Source organism: Pelodiscus sinensis, chromosome 3, assembly GCF_052426305.1.
Source record: "Pelodiscus sinensis isolate ZL-2025 chromosome 3, ASM5242630v1, whole genome shotgun sequence".
NCBI classification, from domain to species: Eukaryota; Metazoa; Chordata; order Testudines; family Trionychidae; genus Pelodiscus; species Pelodiscus sinensis.
The window spans coordinates 128968298-128990003 of NC_143054.1; the positions used below are offsets into that span (position 1 = coordinate 128968298).

The 21706-nt window shown below is 39.7% G+C and overlaps 1 protein-coding gene across 5 annotated transcripts in view; it reads right to left on the reverse strand.

Annotated features, from left to right (window-relative positions):
- LYST (lysosomal trafficking regulator) overlaps positions 1–21706 on the reverse strand; it is a 153916-nt gene that overhangs the window by 13477 nt on the left and 118733 nt on the right. For all 5 annotated transcript variants that reach the window (XM_006122067.5, XM_075924800.2, XM_075924801.2 and 2 more), the window contains 15 exons: positions 21492–21680; positions 19939–20084; positions 19755–19851; positions 18903–18964; positions 16284–16339; positions 15660–15812; positions 15029–15273; positions 13718–13784; positions 11301–11457; positions 10750–10890; positions 8791–9008; positions 7579–7809; positions 5221–5410; positions 2170–2306; positions 491–589 (listed from right to left, as the gene is read on the reverse strand). In XM_006122067.5, coding sequence (XP_006122129.3) covers positions 491–589; positions 2170–2306; positions 5221–5410; positions 7579–7809; positions 8791–9008; positions 10750–10890; positions 11301–11457; positions 13718–13784; positions 15029–15273; positions 15660–15812; positions 16284–16339; positions 18903–18964; positions 19755–19851; positions 19939–20084; positions 21492–21680 — 2188 coding nt within the window. The remainder of the gene's footprint in view (positions 1–490; positions 590–2169; positions 2307–5220; positions 5411–7578; positions 7810–8790; positions 9009–10749; positions 10891–11300; positions 11458–13717; positions 13785–15028; positions 15274–15659; positions 15813–16283; positions 16340–18902; positions 18965–19754; positions 19852–19938; positions 20085–21491; positions 21681–21706) is intronic.

Below are 21706 nucleotides of genomic sequence, written 5' to 3' on the forward strand. Positions count from 1 at the left end.
TTAGTGGCAGAAGTGCTATTTTCTTATCCTTATTCATTGGTTCTCCCCCTCAGAGAAGAACTTTAGTCACTTGAGTGCACTATCATGGACCCTGTAACCTCTCAGACAAGACAAGTTTATGTACTGCATGGCTAATAGTGTCAAATGTTCTAGAGGATGAGAATGGATGTCTTCCCTCCAGCCATCAGTGCCATTAAAGCTGTTTCAAGTTCCACGACCTGTGCTGAAGCCACATTACACCATGTTCAGAATATTAACTTTAGTAAGATGAGCTTGTAGTTGGCCTTCAGATAGCCTCTTTAAGCTTGTTCATAAACAGGAAGTTTGACAAGACTCCCATTGCCTTCAGAAACCCTAAATAATATAAGGCAATTCCAGCTAAGTATTTTTTCTCCTCTAGTTTTAGGGAATGGAGTAAAGAACAGAAAGGATAAGAAAAGAAAAACAAAGCAACAATTAAATTCCTAATTATAAATCCTGTAACACTTACCACATTACTAGAGAACCTGTTCATATACGCTGTGATGACGCCAGATTTGCTACCAGTAAAAAGCTGGCAACTGTCCGATACCCAAGCACAACTTGTTACCTTTGAAGAGGGGTGGGGGGAAAAAAGGAGAGCCAGAGAAAATTAAGTAATATTTTAAATGCATTCTATTTTACCATGCCTAGCTATTTTATCAAATCTGTTTTTATTTGTTTTAAGAAACTGAGCAAAACAAGAAATAAATTATATTTCTAGGAATGGAAGCCCCCAAGAGCAGTTTAATATATTTTGCACAGCTAGAATGTTAAAATTATGGGTGAAATTATGTGGTGCACATCTAAAATGACAGCATAGTTCTCTCAATTCAAAGAGATGAAGGTAGATGTTAAGGTGTCTTTCTACACACCCCCAATACTGGGCAGCCCTAAGAATCTGTATAAGTTATGGCAACCTCCTAGAGCTATGTGCTGTGTTCCTTGTGCACTTCTGCCACCTATCCCACATTCTTACTGCTGTCTATCTTTCACACTACCTTTGCTGGAAGAATCATATCCCAATCAGATGCAGGGCTTTCTGAACACTTTTATGCAGTTGTGACTCTTATGTAGTATGAAGGGGCCAGTGTGGGGTGAGGGTCTAATTCATGGCTTTTTCCATTTTGTCTTTTATCAACATTTTTTTACTGTACAGACAATAGAACCAACAATGAGGCACTTATTCTGCATCCCCCCCCCACCCAGCATTTTAAGGCACCTATGATGTTCCCTACTTTTGTTCTCAGTCTAGAAACAAAGTGTTTGGGAAGTTCTATAAACTCATGACGACACATCCAATAATGTTTTTTCTCCTGGAGAGAGCATCAGAATCTGAAGCATTCAGAAAAGATTTGGGGAGGAGAGAGATTTAAGAGACACATTTAGTGGAGAAATAAGAGGGATATTTGGTGGACAGAAATGGAAGAGGACCAAAAAAGTATAATGAAGTTTTCCAGAGGGGAGAAGGAGGCATATATTTTGAAGCAGTGCTTGGAGGCTCATTCAAAAATGGTTATGCTCCAGAAAACAAAAATGGTATTTAGCATAGCTCCTACATAGACAAAAGCAAAATACTTTAATCAGCAAAGCAAATGAGTGCAGCAGAGTTTAAACCTGAGATGCAAGTTTGTGTCTTCTCCTCCATGATATTCTTGTTTTTAAGAACTGATTGAAATTTTTATGATCAATAATAAAGAATGTCTTCAAGGAGCAAGTGATGTTGAGATTGCTACAAATGGGCTACAGAGCTTTACATCTCTGTTACTGGTGCAAGCATGAACAAGATTGCTGGTCACTAAAGACAATGGGTTATGGTATGTAGTTAGTGATCTGCGGGATCCACCTTTGTTCCCACTGGATACATGTTCACATCACATTTAGCACCCGTTGCTAGCACTTTTGGAGACTCCAAGCATTATGTGGACATGAATGCTAAACCTTTGCATTGTTAGAAACTGTTCCCCAGAAGCGATAATGACGTGAACCAAGGTTCAGGTGATCAGGAATAGTGGTGGAAGACTATCAAATTTGTACTGTCACTACGTAGGCTGTACATGTTCCCTATTAAAAATAGATTTCAGTAGTGTTGTATACAATTTTACACAAATACATGAATTTTACAATCAGAAACATGTCAAGGAGTTTTACCTGGTGCAACTGTGAACTCTGTATAAAATTTATTGGTGGTTCACTTTGCTTGCTTTTTAGTCTTAAAATGTTATCAGCATATCCCCAACTCAATATGGCTGACCACTGGATATCTGTGCTGTGCATGCTTCTCACACCTGTAGGAAAGGCATAAAATATTTTGTGTCAAGTATACTGTCACAATTTCAGGGTTACTGCATCTTTGCCTCCTCCCTCTCCAGTCTTCCTTGAGGACAGTCGTATACAGGCAGTCCCCGGGTTACGTACAAGATAGGGACTGTAGGTTTGTTCTTAAGTTGAATTTGTATGTAAGTCGGAACTGGTACATATTGTAGGGGAAACTCTAGCCAAACATTTCTCCAGAGCTCAGTTTTATTCTCCCACACCTCACTTCCCTCAGTCCTTTATTCTCAAGCTGAGGTGTCTGCTGAGAAAAGCCGCTCCGCGTCTCCCTGGTCTGCTGGGGGGGGGGGCGCTAGCTTCGCGTCTCCCTGATCTGCTGGGGGGGGGGGCGCTAGCTTCGTGTCTCCCTGGTCTGCTGGGGGGAAGCAGCTAGTGCAGGGTTGCCTCACCCCGTTTGTAAGTAGGGATCCAATGTAAGTCGGATCCATGTAACCCGGGGACTGCCTGTACATTTTTAGGCTTCCCATCCATGACTTCTCTTGTTGCAGAGATTCGTATCTCTCTCTCCCTTCAGACTAGGGACTTAGGCTTGAAGTCCTTCACCTCATTGCAATTTCCCAGCAAATCTGACTGGGATCTAGTGCCTGTCATCAACTCTTCCTCCAAGGGCTATAACAGTGTACACCAGTTACCAAATAGCTTTCGCAAAGCAAACTACATTTCTGTTTAGAGCAAAAGTATTATGGGGGTTGGGGGGGGGGGGGGGGAAGAGGAGGAAACAATGAAAACCTACACACTTACTAAAAGCTTACCAGAGGTCACCCCCAACTTCACCACAGGGCTCAGGTAGGTGACAGTTTTTCAGCCACAGAACTGGGTTTGCACCCTAGTTGATCCCAAGTTCATGTCAGTTTTTAGATCAACCCAAACAAATCCTGCATCTGTTCCTTTAATCTCCATTCTCTGAGAACAGGTAAAGGTCTGAGCAGTTAATCACCAGTCAATGGCTCTCTCCTCACATGTCTGGCATTTTGCACGTGGGTGCAGTGGGAAGAGGTTGTGAAATTTATATTAACCACTTGGAAGGAATTCCCCAGTAAGCCCACTTAAACAGTTATTGTTCCAAAATGCATGCCTGTCTGGCACAATTCAGTGTAGTTCATCTGAATGCCTTACAACTCACAAGTCTCACATCTGTTATGTGGGATGACACAGCTATTGTTTTGGCAGCTACTTATAAAAATCTAAGGTTGATATAAAACATGCATCTTGCTTTATTACGCTAGGACACAATAGCCAAAGTTTTTAATAATGGGTGCCTCCAATTAGTGTCTCATATCCATCTTTAGGTTCCTAAATAAAGTGGCCTGATTTTCAGAAGTGTTGAGTGTTGTTCATTGATATTTTTCAAAGTCTGACATTTTGATAAAACTTTTCATTGATATTTTGAATTTGGAGAAGGAAACTATTTTTGTGAAAAATACGTCCTTTTTTGACAGCCTCTATTTCCTTCAGTAGGAATTGCTAAGCAATTACTTGTGTAAGACAGTGTTCTTATTTTAGGGGCCTATGGTATTCAGATCCTAATTTTTTTGAAACTCCTGGCCAGTAAAATGCTTAAATGTAGGAAACACTGTATCACAAATGGGGGAGGAACTAGAGTAGAGTCTTTGGATACCAATACCAGATAAAACACTCCTGTGCTACTGGGGAAACCAGCATTGGAAGGTGCAGTAACACTGTAGCCTCTGTATACGCCTCCAGTCTTGACGGGACAGATAGTGCATCTTGTTCCTGTAGTACTAGTGGATAGCTTGAAGCTGTAGTTGGTATTTGGGGGGTGGTGCTTAATGGATCTTGCTCTGATTTCAGAATCCATGGCTCCTTTTTAATTAAAGCCTGTTTTGAGGCGCATCTTTTTAATATTCCTCCCAGGTGTCTCACCTTTCAAAAGCTTCAGTACCAGAGATCATATAAAGTTAGGTACTAAAGCCTAGTCTTGTGCCTCTTCATTAGCACTGCTGACAGACTGATCTCTGGATTCAGACAAAACAGAAAGAACACTTTGGACCAATGCGGATGTGCCTGATGCCCGCTCTGCATTAGATGGCTTCAAAGGAGAATGGAGTGCCACCTTCACACTTCAGCCTGGCCATTCTATCCTTTGAGCAACACTTCTTAAACCCTTTTTAGATATGACACTTGGGACTCTATTGAAGGCAGCCTGGATGTGGGTCTCTCATTGGCATTAGTTTGCTCCATGAATGACACTATTTGAATCTTGGAGATTGAGATATGGTTCCAGTATCACTCCTGGAATCAAGAGCTGAACTGGTCAGCCTAAGATCTAACACTGAAACTTCTATCTTATAACTATGCAACTAAACTAAGCAAAAAACTGAATATATTTTAATGAGAAATGAGTGAAGAACTTATAGTAGCAAGCCTATAATTGTTCCAAAAACTGTTATGCGCAGTAAGAAAGAAATGAGGAAATTTGGAGAACAACTCTGCCATTTATGCCTGCATGCAGTGGCATAGGACAAGAGAAGATGTTCATATCCCAAACAAGTACTAACTGGAGAAAAATCTCCGATGGGCATGCACTTAGCTACTATGGAATGGACATATACAATCACTAAAAGAATTGAGAGTTTCTAGAGTTTTGAAAATTTTTAAAACTCCTAGTTACTTAACAAAAATACCCAACTGACTGATAATTCTTGAAATCTAGCACCTTTATTAAAAATTTACTTAATTCTATTTACAATCCTTTGCAGATTAAGACTCCAAGCTTGGACACTTTGCTGGAGTATTAGAGTGGAATTATGACATTATAGCATGATTATGGCTAGGCAATTAGTTAAGTTTTGCCAGTAGTTCAGATGTAGAAGATAAATGTTAAACCAATTTCTAGGGCTTCCTTACCTTGCTCTTTGCTGTATATCATCAAAAGGCAGAACTTTCGAGACAAACCACAGATGGCTCTAGTTGGTAGAGCCTGCAGAGAGCCAAACCTTTCTCCATGTGGCTGGCTAAAACAAACAACTGGATCTGGAGCACTTGGGGAACCTACATATTCTCCCCACTTTAAGCCTTTTATCCAAGGCAAAGGACTCTAGTTCAAAGACAAAACATCAATTAAAATAGTCAGTGTAATGAAGCAATGCTATTTTATAGGGAGGAAAAAGTGCATCATACATAGGACTCCTATAAATGATCCTACTCTTGCATTGCTTTATATGATAGGATCTAGCCACTACTAGGTTATAAAGAAAAATTAAAATAGGAAAAAGGCCATTTAATGGCATACGCCAAGATATTAGATTCAAATGAATTTATTTATTCAGAGCAACAAGGTGGGTGAGATCTTTTACTGTGCCAACTTGTTGATTAGGCGAGTTAGTTATGGCTTTGACTGGAAAACTGGTAACTTGCAAGGTTCAAGTAGTTAGTGAAACATCAGTTTTCCATTTCTATAAACATGGGTCAAATTAGGTTTTGGAGAAAATAAGCATCTGAAGTGAAGCAGACTTTTACCACAAGCAATGCTAAATTAGACAAAATGTTGATAAAAATTGCCCACCACCACATATTTTAACACTAGACCAAGAATTCACCATTACCTAACCAGCCAGCAAGCAAACATTTAGGTGCACTGCAAGTGCTGGCATTCTCTTTGCTTTAAGAAAGACTAGTTTTCATTTATTCTACTTTTTAATATATCAAATACTACCCCCAAAAATACAATTTTACATTATAGATTTCTCCCATGATATAGCATTAAAAGTGAAGTGCAATTTAAGGATCAGAATGCCCTGAAGCATTCCCTATTGACAAAGACCAGAGAGCTGACAAGTTGAACTATACTGATCTAATAAGAATTATGTTTGGTGCTTCCTGCACAATAAGCATATCCCAGTGGTCCTCAATTTATTGGAGACTCTCACATTTCAGTACTTTTATAACTCCAAAAAAGTCAATCTGATCGCTGGTATTTTAAAATATAAATTATAGTTTATGGGTACTTAAAAATCACTTGCATACAAACATGAACAAATTGGATTTTTTAAAAATGGTTACTGGCAGAAGTGACAAAGTAATTATTTTGATATTTTTTAAACAAAACTCATTTGCAAATTTCACACACATTTACACATGGAAATTAGAGTGTCTGTTTTTCCATTAGTTATTCCTAAATTTTAAGGGTGAGAAGAATGATAATGAGGTTATACTGCAAATGTGACTAAAAAGTCAATACAGTTATCCTACTATAACAGAAGAACTGCTTTAAAATTTCTTCTTTACTTCTGTTTGCTTACAGGCAAATATCAGGTGAAAAAGCTTGCTTTTCTCCAGATCTAAATTTTGCAAGAGGTCTGAAGCAAAATGTCTTGAAGCTCAGTCTACGGTAACAGATAGGGTGTGTCTAGACTACATGCCTCCTTCGACGGAGGCATGTAGATTAGCCAGATCGGAAGAGGGAAATTAAGCCGCGATTAAAATAATCGCGGCTTCATTTAAATTTAAATGGCTGCCCCGATCTGCCGATCAGCTGTTTGTCGGTAGATCGGGGCAGTCTGGATGCGATGCGCCGACAAAGAAGCCTTTCTTCATCGGCACAGGTAAGCCTCGTGAAACCAGGTTTACCTGTGCCGATGAAGAAAGGCTTCTTTGTCGGCGCATCGCGTCCAGACTGCCCCGATCTGCCGACAAACAGCTGATCGGCAGATCGGGGCAGCCATTTAAATTTAAATTTATTTTAATCGCGGCTTCATTTCCCTCTTCCGATCTGGCTAATCTACATGCCTCCATCGAAGGAGGCATGTAGTCTAGACACACCCATATTTACTAACTACAGTACTTTCTACATAAAGACACATGGGCATGCACTGAAACAGATTTGCCTCAACGTATGAGACTATTTGGTGCTCCATGTTGCAGAAAAATCTCCCCCCTTCCACTGTGCAGAGAGAATGGGAGAAAACTATTTCCAGTCCAGCATCTTCCTCCACACACTACATACACTCTGGGACCAGGGACAGCAAAGACAGAAATCCACTGCCAGACAGTTCCTCTAGAAGCTCGAGTGCTCCAAGTCACTGTGCCATTTCTGCTCTAATTCACATAATCATGAAATGTCTTAAATGTGCAAGATATATTGCTAACGCTTTTCATTAATATCCTGTAAGTGCAGCTGTTTGGCTAATTATTTAGATGTGTACATCAGAGTGCACTAATTACAGCCTGTGAACATTGAGCAATCTTGTGAATCAAATTACATACCGGATATACTATTTCTTTGGCATGCTCCCTGGTTTCTCTGAAAGCAAACTGTACTAATAAACCCATGGCAGCAGGAAGTTCTCCTTCCATTATGAGCCTGGACCCAGGTCTGCTGACATGTGCTGTGTGGAACAACTGACGAGGAGTTTGTCCATATGTTTTTATCATTGTTTCCAGAGCTCTTCTTTGAACTGGATCCTCAACAGCAGAAACGTCCATCCCAAAATAGGTCTAAAATGTAAAACAGCAAAACACAAAAGCTGGGTAAAGTCAGCTTTGGAAAAAAAAAGTTTCCAACCAAAACTGCACAAACTTAAGGCCAAAATCTTCAGTCCCTCTGAAACGGACTTCTAGAGGCAAAAGAACGCAGAACTATATCCTACAGTACTAAGGAAAAGCAGCAAGAATCAAGGTGCCATTTAAATACTCTATTTTACAATGAACAATTCAATTACAGTCAGTGAAACCAGCAGGTGAGAGCGCCTGGCTGGACAGAGTCAGGATGCTGTGCTGCTAAGGTTTAAGCCTTTCAAAGAATGAATTTTTGAGACGTGAAAACATACAATTTAGGAATTATTTTGAAATTGACAAGTTCTCAGACATCTGGTTCTCCTGTCACCGTCCTGACTAAACCTAGAGGCTTTTGCAGTGTAATGCAGAGGCTTAACAGTTTTGTGATCTCAACTTAAAGTCACTGCAGAGGTGCAGCTTACATAGGACATTCATTGTGTAGCAGGTGAATAAAGTAAGGAACACACATTATGACTGTGGAGGAGGGAATAGTACAAATGTGCTCCCTAATCAGACACACTGAACTTCACTTATCTCCGCTACAGCCTTTGTTGCAATCTGCCAGAGTGACAAGCCTCTTTTTGAGAGAAGAGGAAATAAAAATATTGCATTTTTAGATATCATTGCAAACAATGACATTGTCTAATAGCTTTTAAGCAGACACGTGGTGTGACCATTCCCTCAATAGCTTTAGCACAAAATGGTTTAAAATAGTCATAATTGACCTTCATATCACAAAGACCCTGGGATTTTACTAGTTCTTCATTTAAAATATTCAGCCTTTTCCTGTGCTGTTTGATAGTTAGCTATTTCAATAGACTTTGCCTGAAGTTGGATTTTTTCCAAACAATCAAGTTAAACCGACTCACAGATCAAATGCTGTTGTACTATGAACAGCTTACTTCACACAAACATACTTACAGCAGGATGGAAGACATTGATAGCTTGAACTGAAGCCTTGCCCTTTTGCTTGTACCCAAACACTAAATCAATCCAGTTACAGATTGTCTGGGAGACATGGTCAGACTCTAAAGCCTGACGATGAATTAGGATGAAGAGACGGGGATCATTACGAGCCCATGGGGGGAGATTGACATGGTTTACTCTTTCGCCATTTTGACGCAGTCCAAAATCAAAACCTAGAAATGTGAAGAGGAGATTTTAGACTGCTCTATTTACCATTTGTATTACTGTAGCACTTGATACTTACTAATTCTTTCAATAGTCTAACTTATCTAACAGTGTTAAAAACACATGCAGATATGAATAAAGTTATTTGAATCAGCAAGCAACTGAACTACAACACCCCCAACCCCCAAAACTATAGCTTCTTTCTGCCTACCACAGTTCCACAATCTCCAGGGATCGTCTCCAAAAAACATCATAAAATAAGTGTTTTTTCTAGTATGCCCAGAGATGTTCCACATTTTTGGTTTATCTGTATTTGAAAAAAAAAATCTGCATCCATTTCACTCTGAGCAGCAATTTCAAAAGCCTTGTGAATTTATAGGCCTTTTTTCTGAATCTTTGCAGGGAAGTATGCTTAAACACAGTTCTGGGTGGAAAGGTGATGACATACTTCTGAACCCCCGTGTAGAAAGGATCTAACAATATTATAGAACTAAGTATCCAGTAAATGGCTTGCAATATCTATGTAGAAATACATGGATTTCTCACATGTATTCTGTACACTCTATCCACTGAGACTACTAGCATTCCAATCATCTTGGTTTCAAACTTATGGTACCGTTGAGAACCGCCCCCCCCCCCAAACCTCTCAAATGATTTCCCCATTGCACAACAGCCGTAGCTGAGGTTCAGAATGGTACTACAGTAATTACTCATTTAACACGTGCCCACTTAACATGTTTTCACAATAGCACGAATTTTTTTAGGGAACATTTTTTGAATAACATGACCGTCCCCAAAATAACACAAAAATAATCAAGTGGCAGACTACTTTGTGTGGCGGCATAAGTTGGTGAAAAGTGGTAATACACATGAGCAGATGAATACACGTAGTCACAACACTCCTCTTCTCACATGTGTTTCTTTGTGTTTTAACAAACCGTGGCGACTTGTGTTGCTAGGTATCTTATGTTGCTAGATATCTAATGTTGACGTTGATGACTGAGCACCAACAAAAAATTGACTTTGCTGCTGCCACCATCACCTGAAACGCAACTCCCACCTTTTCCATTATTTTTAATGGGAAAATTGACCCCGCATAGCACGTTTTTGCTTAGCACAAACATTTTCAGCAACGCATCTATAGTGTTAAATGAGGAATTACTGTACTCAGTGCTAACATTGCCTCTTGCTATAATCACCAGAGGGCTACCAATTAAAATTGAACTATAAAAAGGAAACGAACAACTAACAAGTCTTACAAGGGTGTTGAACAATGTTGAGATGTTAGGTGGCCTCAACTCCCAAAAGGTTTTATTGGGCATTGTTGGCAACCAGCACCTTACTGGATCTAGCCACAAGTCCCTTGACAGTAAATGATCTCAAAATGACTGAGATTGTCAAAAGCATCCTAGGGTAGCCTAGCCTAAAATATATCCAGTTGAAACAAGTAAACAGTTATCAGAAGCATGACACCCTCAATGGAAAAGGGGCAGATCTTCTTTCAGTTATAAAAATACTGATTTGAAATTTCTACATTTACCAAACATAACATCTTTGTCTGGATTAACTTTTATGGTTTTATTGAAATCAAATAAGATTATAGTAGTACATGGACCTGCTAAGTTTCCTCTTCACAATCAATTAAATACATGGGGGAAAAAACCTGACCATAACACAGAATTACAGTTTCAACCCAGAGACCCAATCCTTGGGCCTTTTTAGAGATAATTTTATATTATCGTGTATTACCTTCTCTGTTAACTAAAAACTCTGGAAGATAGAAAAATTCAGGGATAAGCTCCTTCACATCAGTCATAGATTCATAGGAAGAGAGGCGCCAGGTTGTATGGGTAGAATGAAAGGTTCTGTCTGGAATGTCAAAACTTTGATCTGCAATGAAAAAACCCAAACCCAAACTTGGTAAGAGGAAAACATACAATGCTGGTTGCACATTGGTGACTTCAAAAAATTCAAGTTCATCAACTTAGTTTGGCTGAAGCGTTGATATTTAGATCCAAAATGCTATTTGTGAGATCTAAGAGATTTAGAGTTAAAAGCCATAGATGCCAGATTTTTTGGAATAGATCACAGAAGATGTACAGACATTTTTGAAGATGTAAAGCTCTGTGAGGTGCACAAAGAATTTATGTATTACATGTTCTCTTTATGAAAGTGTCAGTATGGGTCCACTGTCAAGGTAAGTCAGATTTCTAAGTTTACCACGCTTGATAATTTAACTTTAAATGTGAGATGTAATACATTTTTTAATTCATCATCATTTTTAACAAAATTAATCTTACCTTGATAAGCCAGGAACATTTTAGTAAAAGGAGGCAGTCTAACTAGAAAGTGAAGCACAGTTCCACTGTTGGAGTAATGAGATCCATAGTGATAAGGCTGTACAGGAGGCATTGGGTCATCCTCTCTAGCACCTTTACGGTATTCCTCTTCCAAATACTAGAACAGGAAGAACAGGTAAAACGTGGGTGTCATTCCTTATCCAACATGCTACTTAAACTTAAGCAATGTTGCCAGCAAGGGTCCATCTGAGATACTATACATGATACAAGATACATCCGTCTGGCACTTCATTGATGCCTTCTATCTCAGGCAATTTCTGAAGAATATAAACTCATTTAGAATGAAGAGCCTGGTCTGATAAGGTTTTTTTTCTAATTGAAAAAATAGCTTGTGTCTGAAGTAATGTAATCATTCTACCGCCCACTAGTTTTCTAGAAGGGTATGTCTACACTTGCACCCTAGTTTGAACTAGTGATGCAAATGTAGGCATTTGAAATCGTCAATGAAATAGTCAACGAAGCGGGGATTTAAATATCCCACACTTCACTAGCATGATCTCGCCGGCACGTTACTCCAATCAACAGCTGTTTCGAAAGTGAAAGTGCACGCCGGGATGCGTTAGTTTCAACCAAGGGGTTTGGTTCGAACTAACGCATCCTGGCATGTACTTTCGAAATAGCTGTTGATCGGAGTAACGCACCGGTGAGATCATGCTAATGAAGCACGGGATATTTAAATCCCCGCTTTGTTGAATATTTCGAATGCCTACATTTGCATCCCTAGTTCGAACTAGGGTGCAAGTGTAGACATACTCGAAGAGACTATTCCAGTAATTGTTTCCAATGCTTCTGGTTACACCTCAAAACTTTAACCATGGATTTCAGAAACTGTATTAACTGTGGCTTGTCCTAGTCTACATCTGCAGTTAACTCTATTAAGCACTAATTCAGCTGCACCAGTTGCTTTAATCTTTCATCAGAAACATGTAACTTTATAGTGCAGAATGGGTGCCATTTAACTTTTACAAAAAGGTAGTGTTTTTCACTAGAACTTGTAGCAAAGAAACAATCTGACTCTTTCGTTCATAAACTAATCCTTAGAGCAGGAAATTTAAAGGCATACTAAATATGAGTTTTTGGAGCAAAAGCTGCAGAAAAATCAGATCCAAGACATTTTCAAAAGTGCCAAAGTGACTTGGGGCCCAACACCTTACTTTTGAAGAAAACTTAGGGCTAGATTAATAAAGCTATTTAGGTAGAAATAGAGATTCTTTGAAAATCCTAGTAGGTGCCTAAGTGAATTGTGTCTTACATCTGTTTGAAACTGCCATTAAAATATTTATGTTCAATTCATTACATTAGAAAACCTAGCACTCACATGCTCGAGCCCAATATAGCAATCTAGTAATCAAGAACTGTTACTACCATGGCAATGTACTGACTGACAATCTACAAGAACATTTTACTGATGTATTGAATGAAGAGGAAATAGTGCTCGACATCAATAGGTCCATTCAAAATTCCATTTTACAATCAATTCAACAATAAATGTTTCAACAATAAAAGTTTTAAAACAGACCACACAACTGTCTCAGTGCATTGCTCTTATTGTAAATATTGTTCTTGCTCTCCAGGAGCACTGTGGTGTCATAATGTGGGTTTTTCCACACTAAAAACTTAAAACCAGAACAAGTCCATACATATGTTTGTCAAAACATGCTCCAGACCTTGATGCCAATTTAAATGTAAGGCCCATGTGTAAATGTTTTCAGCCCCATCCAGTCATTCTCTATAGACTTCAACAGAGGTAAGAGGGACTAGAAACATGATATTTGTGGCCCTGGTCACTTAAACAAATGCTCTGTAGAAAGAATAGGCAGCATGAGTGGAATACTACTATTCTATATGATCAGATCTGTTTTCAAACTAGATTTATCTTAGGAAATGAGAAAATTATTGTAAGACTGTGCAGTTAGTTTAATTGATCAATTACCCAGGATATGTGAAGAAAACATAACTGTCCTACTGCATACAAGAACACAGTTGGTACAAAATAATTTTTAGACCACAAACGACAAACCAATTTACAGAGATATATTTCTTTAGCTGCTTTGTTAACTTCATATATATTAATCTGGTAGGTCATAAATTTAAAACCCAACATACATAATAAAGATGCATTGCAACTTCTAATATTATATTCTAGATTTCTTTTGTTTTTGTTACAGACACACGCACACACAAGACAGAAGGTGATCTATTTTTCCAAAAGGCTTAACATGGTAAAAATGTGTGTCCCATAGAAATAATTTAAAAAACAAAACAAAAAAAAAACCCCATAGTAAAAACAAAGTCTCCAAATTGTTTTGGTTTTAGTTCTCAGAAGACAACACTATACAATTGAGAGTTTAAGATACCTTGTAAGTATCCACATATCTATCTTCTTTTTCTTTAGACTGTACAGCTATGGGTTTTGCTAGATTTCTGTAATAAAAAAAGATGGTGACATCTTGTCATTGTCATAATTAAAGTAGAAAATTCAATTAGCTGTCAATTAACATTATAAAGACTCAAACTAATTTAGCTGAAAAGAGGAGTTAAAATGTTAGAGGACAAATATAAAGGCAAATCCTAACAAAAAAGCTCTATTCAGGAGAGGAATGAAAGTCATCTATCCACAGAGTAATCGCACAGTATAGGCAACAGGCAGCATCCCCACATCACCCCCACCAAGATTCTTCAATCCTGACTTGTAACGTCCCTTTAAGAGTAATGCCTTTCCTAGTGTACCAAGACACCTCCTCTGTCACCAGAATTATCAATTCCCCCATAAATCAGCCTCACTCTGACCAGTGTGCATCTACCCCCTTTTTCCGTATTTTCAAAGTAGATCTCAAGGTAGGCCCAAGGAGGACTCCTCTCGCAAACAAAAATAAATACATTTATAATCAGAAAACAAAGGGGAGATCTCTCTCTTTACCCCTGCCAGGGGTGCTGTCTGTTGGCCCTGAGAGTGTCAGTCCTTCCCCGAAACAGGTACTCGGCTTTGGCTGTTCCTCCTGGAGGGGGGAGAACAGCCTCTCACCCTGGAGAAGTCTATCTCCCTGCTGCCACTAGCATTGCAGTAGCTTCTCTCCCTCACTTCTCTGCGATTGTGGGGCCTATTTCCATTCCTCTCACCATTCACATATCCCGGCAGAGTTCCTCTGGACCGCATTCACTGGCTCCCCAGCACCTTTGAGGAGCAATGCGCACTATCTGGGGCACTTTGCTCACACTCCTCTTCATATTCCCTGCTTTTGACCTTCACACAGATCCTTGCTTTGTTTTGAGTCCATTTACAATTAACATTTAGGTTTGGTATCTGTCAGGTTGCTCATACAGCATGATAGTGGTTTTGATTATATTTTGCAATTTTTTAAAGATGTTTTGGTTACAGGCTGGGTTGTTGTTGTTTTAAAGACAAAGGAATGCATATCAGGAAGTGAGACAGTGCAGAGCGGGTATTGAGCAAGACCTGCCAACTACTGTGAACATAAATGTTGGCAACAACAGGTATGTTATTCAATTGACTAGATGAGCCATCTATATTGTTAAAGGTCACTCAAATATATTAGACTAGATGTACTTCCTAAGTCTTGATTTATGTGATCAATAAGTGGATTTTATGAAAACAACCAGTTTAAGGAGTTATGTGGAAAGGAGTAATTCCAAAGATTTCATGTTACCTATAAACAGATGGATCATTTAGGTCCAGTGTTTCGCTGGTGTAGTCCGAAAGTATAAAGGGAAATACTGGATACTGCATGAGATCATTGAAAGAGCGGCCAGCATGTTTGTTTAAATGAGTCAGATATTCAAAGTTGGTAATCTGTCCTGTGTACCACAGGTGGGTCAAAGCAGTAATGTTCCCATACTCCAAAAGATTAGGCAAGTGGTTTGTTAAGATGTTGTGGTACACATCATCACGGACCTAAAAAGATTATTGTAATTTTAAATCAAGCAACACATTTAAAAAGTTATAAATCCATATAAGTCCTCTAAGATTCTCTCATTTACAAAGTTCTAGAGAGCTGCTAAGAACATAACAATGTGGTAAAAAGTCACAACATTAAGAGACTGAACTGGTTTAGTCCCATGGTTTTAGAACATACCTGTGACACACATCCTGTCTGTCAAAAAAGCCTGGCTGAGCCCTTAACTCATAGCAGCTTCCAGGATTATATAAAAATTCAGAAGAGCCTACCCATAATTTTTCTTAATGTATTCCATGAAAACACACATAATGTGTTCAAGAAATTATAAAAATACCTTTATATACATATTATATATTATCAAATTTTAATGCCATACTGTTACCTTTGTATTGTCAAAAGTTAAGAGTAAAGTTCTTCCATTTGTTAAAAATATTTCCACAGCATTGTCTCTTAATTGCCACCATCTCTTATGAACTTCCTTGATTTCTTCATATGTCCACGAAAATGATGCTGGTTCAGTTTCCCCATGAAAACTCTGAAGAACATACAATAGGTTTATTTATACTGCATATTGTAAACCAATGCTCTGTTGTTTGTAGTAATTTACTTTAAACTGTGGCTTGTACTTGGGAAAATTTTATAAACTACAGGTTGGACCTCCCTGGTCCAGCACCCTCGAGACCTGAGCTGTCCCTAACCTGGGAGTTTGCTAGATCAGAGGAGGTCAGTGCGCCCCTGCTGGCTGCCCGCTCCTGGACTCCTCTCCCTGGGGCTCCCAGCCCAGCCCTGGCCTCTCTAATGCTGGCCCGACAGGCATTCCTCACACTGCCGCCCGCAGACTGCCTCAGTGTCCCCCCAAGGTGCACCTGGCTACCCTGCCCTGCTGCAACCCTGGTTCCCTGATTTGCCTACCTAGCTCGAATTAACGAGCTAGTAGAGACATACCCTTGTAGTTTAGAGAATTTAGAAAATTTGTGATCTATGCAAAAATTTAGTTCATACTCACAGAACTTTCTACTGTATCAGAAGCATTGTCTTCAACAAAATACATTCCATATTTGCCTGCAGAAAGGAATATTTATACAAAATGTGACTGTTACTAATTAGTCTTTAGTCTGTACATTGTACTATTAACATATATAAATATGATTACACATTATGTCTAAACACCAACATTGCTGTTCACAATAATAAGTAAATAGGACAGCACTTTAGTGGAAATTAAATGAAATCTATCTTTTGACAAGTATTGTATTACTTTACGAAGTAACAATAACTCCAATGAGCACGCCTGTGAAAACTGTAGGAAAGGAAGGCCAAATTGACTAGTTGGGTAGAGCAGGTGCAACTCCGGTAGTCGCAGAGTTACGGCAAGAAGGAGACCATCATATTATCTGGTCTCTCCTCCAGTAGATCACAAACTCTTTCCACCATGCACGCCGTGGACTACCTGGGTCAATGCAAGCCTTTCCATGGACCACCAGTTGCTAATGGAAACTCCCTGTTAATTACATAATTATGCCTGAACCATTTTGCTACTGCTGCAGCTGGGGAGAACAGTTTAGTTTAAATTACACAGATTAAGCATTTTAACCTTTTCATGTTTATTTAAAATGAAGTTTGATAAACTAAGTAAAATATTAATTTATGTCTAACACAAACAGATTCAATGTTCTCTTTATGACAGGCTGAGGAACCTTTTTTGGGTAAGAGACCACTGACCCACAGAAAAATCAGTTGTGTACCACACAAATGAGAAGCAAAAAACTCCTCCAAAAACTCTCAACTCGCACTGATGTGACCCCCAACTGAAATACCTCACACTGGCACTCCAGCCCCATGAGGTGAGGGACAGGGAGGACTGAGGTTCAGGGCTTCCCATAGGCCAAATTTACTTTTCTGGGGTTCAAGAATTGGCCCCAGCCCAGCTGGACACAGCAGAACCCTGGGGAAAGGGCTCCCCCACCCTGGCACACACACCACAGGGAGCAGTATGACACAGCCCAGGCCCCAGCACCAATCTGTAGAGCAGCCCCAGTGTCCTGCCCCCTTCAAGAGCAGGAGACAGAGCCTGTAGTGCAGTGGGGGAAGGGGTTAATCTCCTAGGAGCTGCACTCCCAGGCTGAGCAGGGGCAGCCCCAGAGATGCAGAGCTCAGCACGGGGTCTTCCTTGCTGGGCCACTACAGCTCCTAGACCATGCTGTGTGTGCACTTCTCTTGCCCATCTCCCCCCCCCCCCCCCCCCACCGCAGGAAGGGAGAGCTGGATGCTTCAGCCTGCAGTTGTGCAGCAATCCTGAGGCTCACAGGGCTGAGCTCCCAACCCGTGCGCCACAGAAAAATCACCTTGTGTGCCACTTATAGCACTGCATTCCATAGGTTGCTGACCCCTGGCATAGAAATTTTACTCTGAACTTGCAAACTCAAGTACAGGGATTCTTCCCATGCTCCCCGCTCCTCCGCCTGTCCATTTAGGAGGACCATCAACATTTCATGGGCTATTATTATAAGACAAAAATGTTGTTAACTGTCCCATCAACTCATGGTGAAGTAGGTGCAGAAGGCCTGATTCCACAACTTTGAATGCTGGAAGAGGTAAATGAACAATCTTCACACCAGCTATCACTCTGCTGAACTTTCACAAGATTAGAGAAACCAAACTCAAGGCAGATTTGGGTCTACAAAAATACACTCTGAATTGAGGGTCTTTCCTGTAATTCTGTCTCTTAGAATTTGGATGGCAACTTATTTGTGTATATGCATTTCATTTAACAACCATTTAAATAACTCATTTGTTTTTCTAATTATGATAGGATTGGCTACAGAAGTTGTCTTTGGTGTAAGTTCTAGGGTACCGATTGATCTGGGGTAAGTGACTGGCCTGTTGGGACTGGAAGCAATCTGAATGTGGTGTGATTTCTGATGCAAGCGACCATTTATCAGTAAATCCAGTCTGTTTGGGTGGCAAAATAGACTGAAAAGGCTAAGGGGAATATCCATGACTCCATGGTGAGACTATTACAGTGATCAAGGAGTTTACATTTGCTACTTACATCTGACAAAGTGGTTTTGACCCACAAAAGCTTATGCTCAAATGTTAGTCGTTAAATGTGCCACAAGACTCCTTGTTGTATATGCTACCATGTTGGTGAAGTCTAATTATAGAACATAACACCAGTTTAGGGGTATCTGCCTTGTTTTCTGACAGTGTACCTTAAGATAGGCACTCAGAGTTATGAGCCACTCCAGACAAATTGACACTTATATGCAGGGTTCGACAATCTATGTAATCTACTCGCCCGTGGCGAGTAGATTACAACCCGGAAGAGCCGGGTTCGGGCAATCTGCGCATGTGCAGAACACCAGACAGCGTGGCGGGCGAGCAGGGCTCTCCGCGGCTCAGCAAGCCCTGCTTATATGAAGAGAATTAGATTTATACCAGATAATACTTAGACCTGCCAGGAGGGGAGGGAACTAGATTAGATGACCTCTTGAGATCCCTTTCAGTTCTACAGTACTATGATAACGTTTTTCCTAAATATTACAGAAGACATTAAAGCTGCTCTATAATTAAGAATATTTTACAAGAATATTTTAAATATGTAGTCATAGAAACTGTTACTTACCCAATAACAATTCACCAGCTGTCTCTCTAGAAGGTGCTACACTGATGCATCTTCGATTTACTCTGCATATATACAAATCAAAACATTTACAAGTCATGAAATTTAGTAATTATCTAAAAAGTGAAGTCTCAAATACTACACACTTCAACCAAGTAGACTTTTTTCCTTTGAACTCAAGAATTCAGATCCCAAAGGAACATATAGAACTAGCCACTCATCTCTAAGAATTATGAGCATCTGAAAAAAAGGTCAAACTTTGAGAGAAATACCAAGCTCAAATTTTATAATATATATTCACTTGTACAAATTTAGGATTTGTTTTCTACATGCCCAGATCTTATTTTAAACTCCTTTGGTGCTTTTGAAAGATTCTGGATTGACAGCACTGCAAAGTTAAAACCTAATTATTCATTAAATAAATATAGTATGGGCAGTAAAAATGCAGATTTACTCAGCTAACCAATGAAGGGATGAGAATATAACTGAGTCTCCACATCCATTTGTTTCTGGGCTTCTGCTGAAAGCACCAATAAGTTTCAATTGCAATGCTGATCTCTGGCTATGAATCACAAAGTCACTGATTATAGGCCCAGTACCTGCCAGATAATGACTTTCTACTGATGGTTAGGATTTAGTATCAGCAACTTAGAAGTGACTGTAAACCCACTACAACCTCTCAAATCAGCCACCACTTTACTATATTTGCTGTTCTTAATTTATGACAAACAAGTGAAGTCGTCTTATATAAAAGAGTATCTCCTTGTTAGAAAACATTGCATACTCTTTGCATAAACAAAGGCAAAAAATAAAAGTTTCCTTTGAGTAAGACTTTCTTCCTAATTCAAAGCTTACCTTATATTTTCACTTGCTGCTTTGTCTTTTACAGTGGAAGAGTGAGAGGAATGTGTTTTGTCTTCAAATAGGTAAGATAAAGGGGGTTTGATCACTTCTATTGAAAAGCATAAAAGAAAAATGGATTAACATTTAACACACTAACTTTGGAGCAAGTTTATTTATATATTAAAAGTGTTATTACCTTCCTGTTTTTGCCTATCTCGGAGTAGGTATTTATTTGGTATAGTTAAATAGCACCTCTGCAGACGGCGCCTCTCTCTGTTTGGGCCTTCTGTTGGATCTAACTGCCAAGATGTTGGGTAGTATAAAGGATCATACCAGAGTGCTCTGAAAAATGAAAATATTTTAGCATTTTAGAACACACACACACACACACACACACACATATATATGCGCCCACTGATTCTAATCAATGTTCATCATTTAACCATTATAAACAGGCATGAATTTCACAGTGAAACACTGGCCATGTCATGTTGCTATTAAACAGAGGACTGGATCTTTGCAGACTCTTAGTCTCACAAGCTGTTCCATGGATTTTAATAGACCTACTTATAAATAAGTACGACTGGATTGGTTAGGAAAGTGCTTAAAAGTTACCAAGGGAATAGGTAACAGTACCAAGGTACATAATGTGGTGCTTAATAGATTAAATTACTACACTCAGACCTAATATTACTTGTTCAGATGTAGAAGTACAGGTTGGACCTTTCTGGTCTGGCACTCTCAGGACCTTTCCAGTCCCAAACTAAGGAATTTGCCAGACCAGAGGAGGTCCCCTGCTCCCAATTCCCTGGACTACCTTCCCTCCCTGCTGCCAGCCCCAGCTGCACCCCCCTGCCGAGCAGCTATGACCCCGGCAGCCCAGAATGCCCTGGCTCCAGCCCCACTATTGGGGCTGCCGAATCCCTGGCCCCAGCCCCACTATCAGGGCTGCCTCATCTGTTGTGTCTCCAGCCCTGGCCCAACTATTAGCCTGCTGCGTCTCTGGCCCTGCTCCTGGGGTGCTGCAGTCCCTGCTACACTACCTGGGCTCTGGTGCCAGCCTCATCTGTAGCCCCGCTGGGCTCCCAGCCTCCAGCGCTCTTGCCACTGGGGCTCCCAGCCTCCAGCGCTCTTGCCACTGGGGAACCCCCATGGTCCTCTCAGACCATGGATATTGCCAGATGGACTCCTGGTTTTGGGAAGTCCAATCTGTACGATCATAATGGACACTCTGAAGTTTGAGACTGCACATTGTTTGAGCCATTCTCTTTTTAAAAGGGTCTTGTAAGCTTTTGTTTCTGCAGTAACAAGATACAGCATTTTGTTGCCAGTCATGATTTCTTGATTTGGCTTAATATATTTGCATCAACACTGGTGGGAAGATAACAGTTTATGCAAAACACTCAAACCAGACCTGTATTAGTCCTTCACTTTTACTACTATGCCTTTTTAACATAGTAAAATCTTATGTTATTCCTTCTCCTCATCCATTATGTGCACTGAATATATTTGACAAAGTGCCCATCTTAGATATTCTAACATCTAAAATGCCATTTGATTGTCCACTTATATAGAGGAAAATATATTTAGTGTTAGAAGCTGTAGTATTATTAGAAAGTACAAATCATATTAACCTAATTTTGTTTTAAACTAGCACATGCATTTCAATTGCTTATAACATTAATGTCACAAGTACACAGAACAACCACTTAAGTCCAGCAATACAGATCTAAAATGGCCACCACTTACCTATCATGTGTAAGTTGCTGAACAAGTTCCTGCCAGTGCCTACTGGCACTTAAATCTGTTTTATACATTCTCCTAATGTGCTGAATCACTTTTTTCCTTTCCATTCCCTGTGACAAAGAGACTGCCTGGGTGATATCTGCAGCTATTTTGGAAATATCTTTTGACTTTGCATCCAGACGTTGAGAGAGACTGAGGAAAAAGTAATATGAACCAGA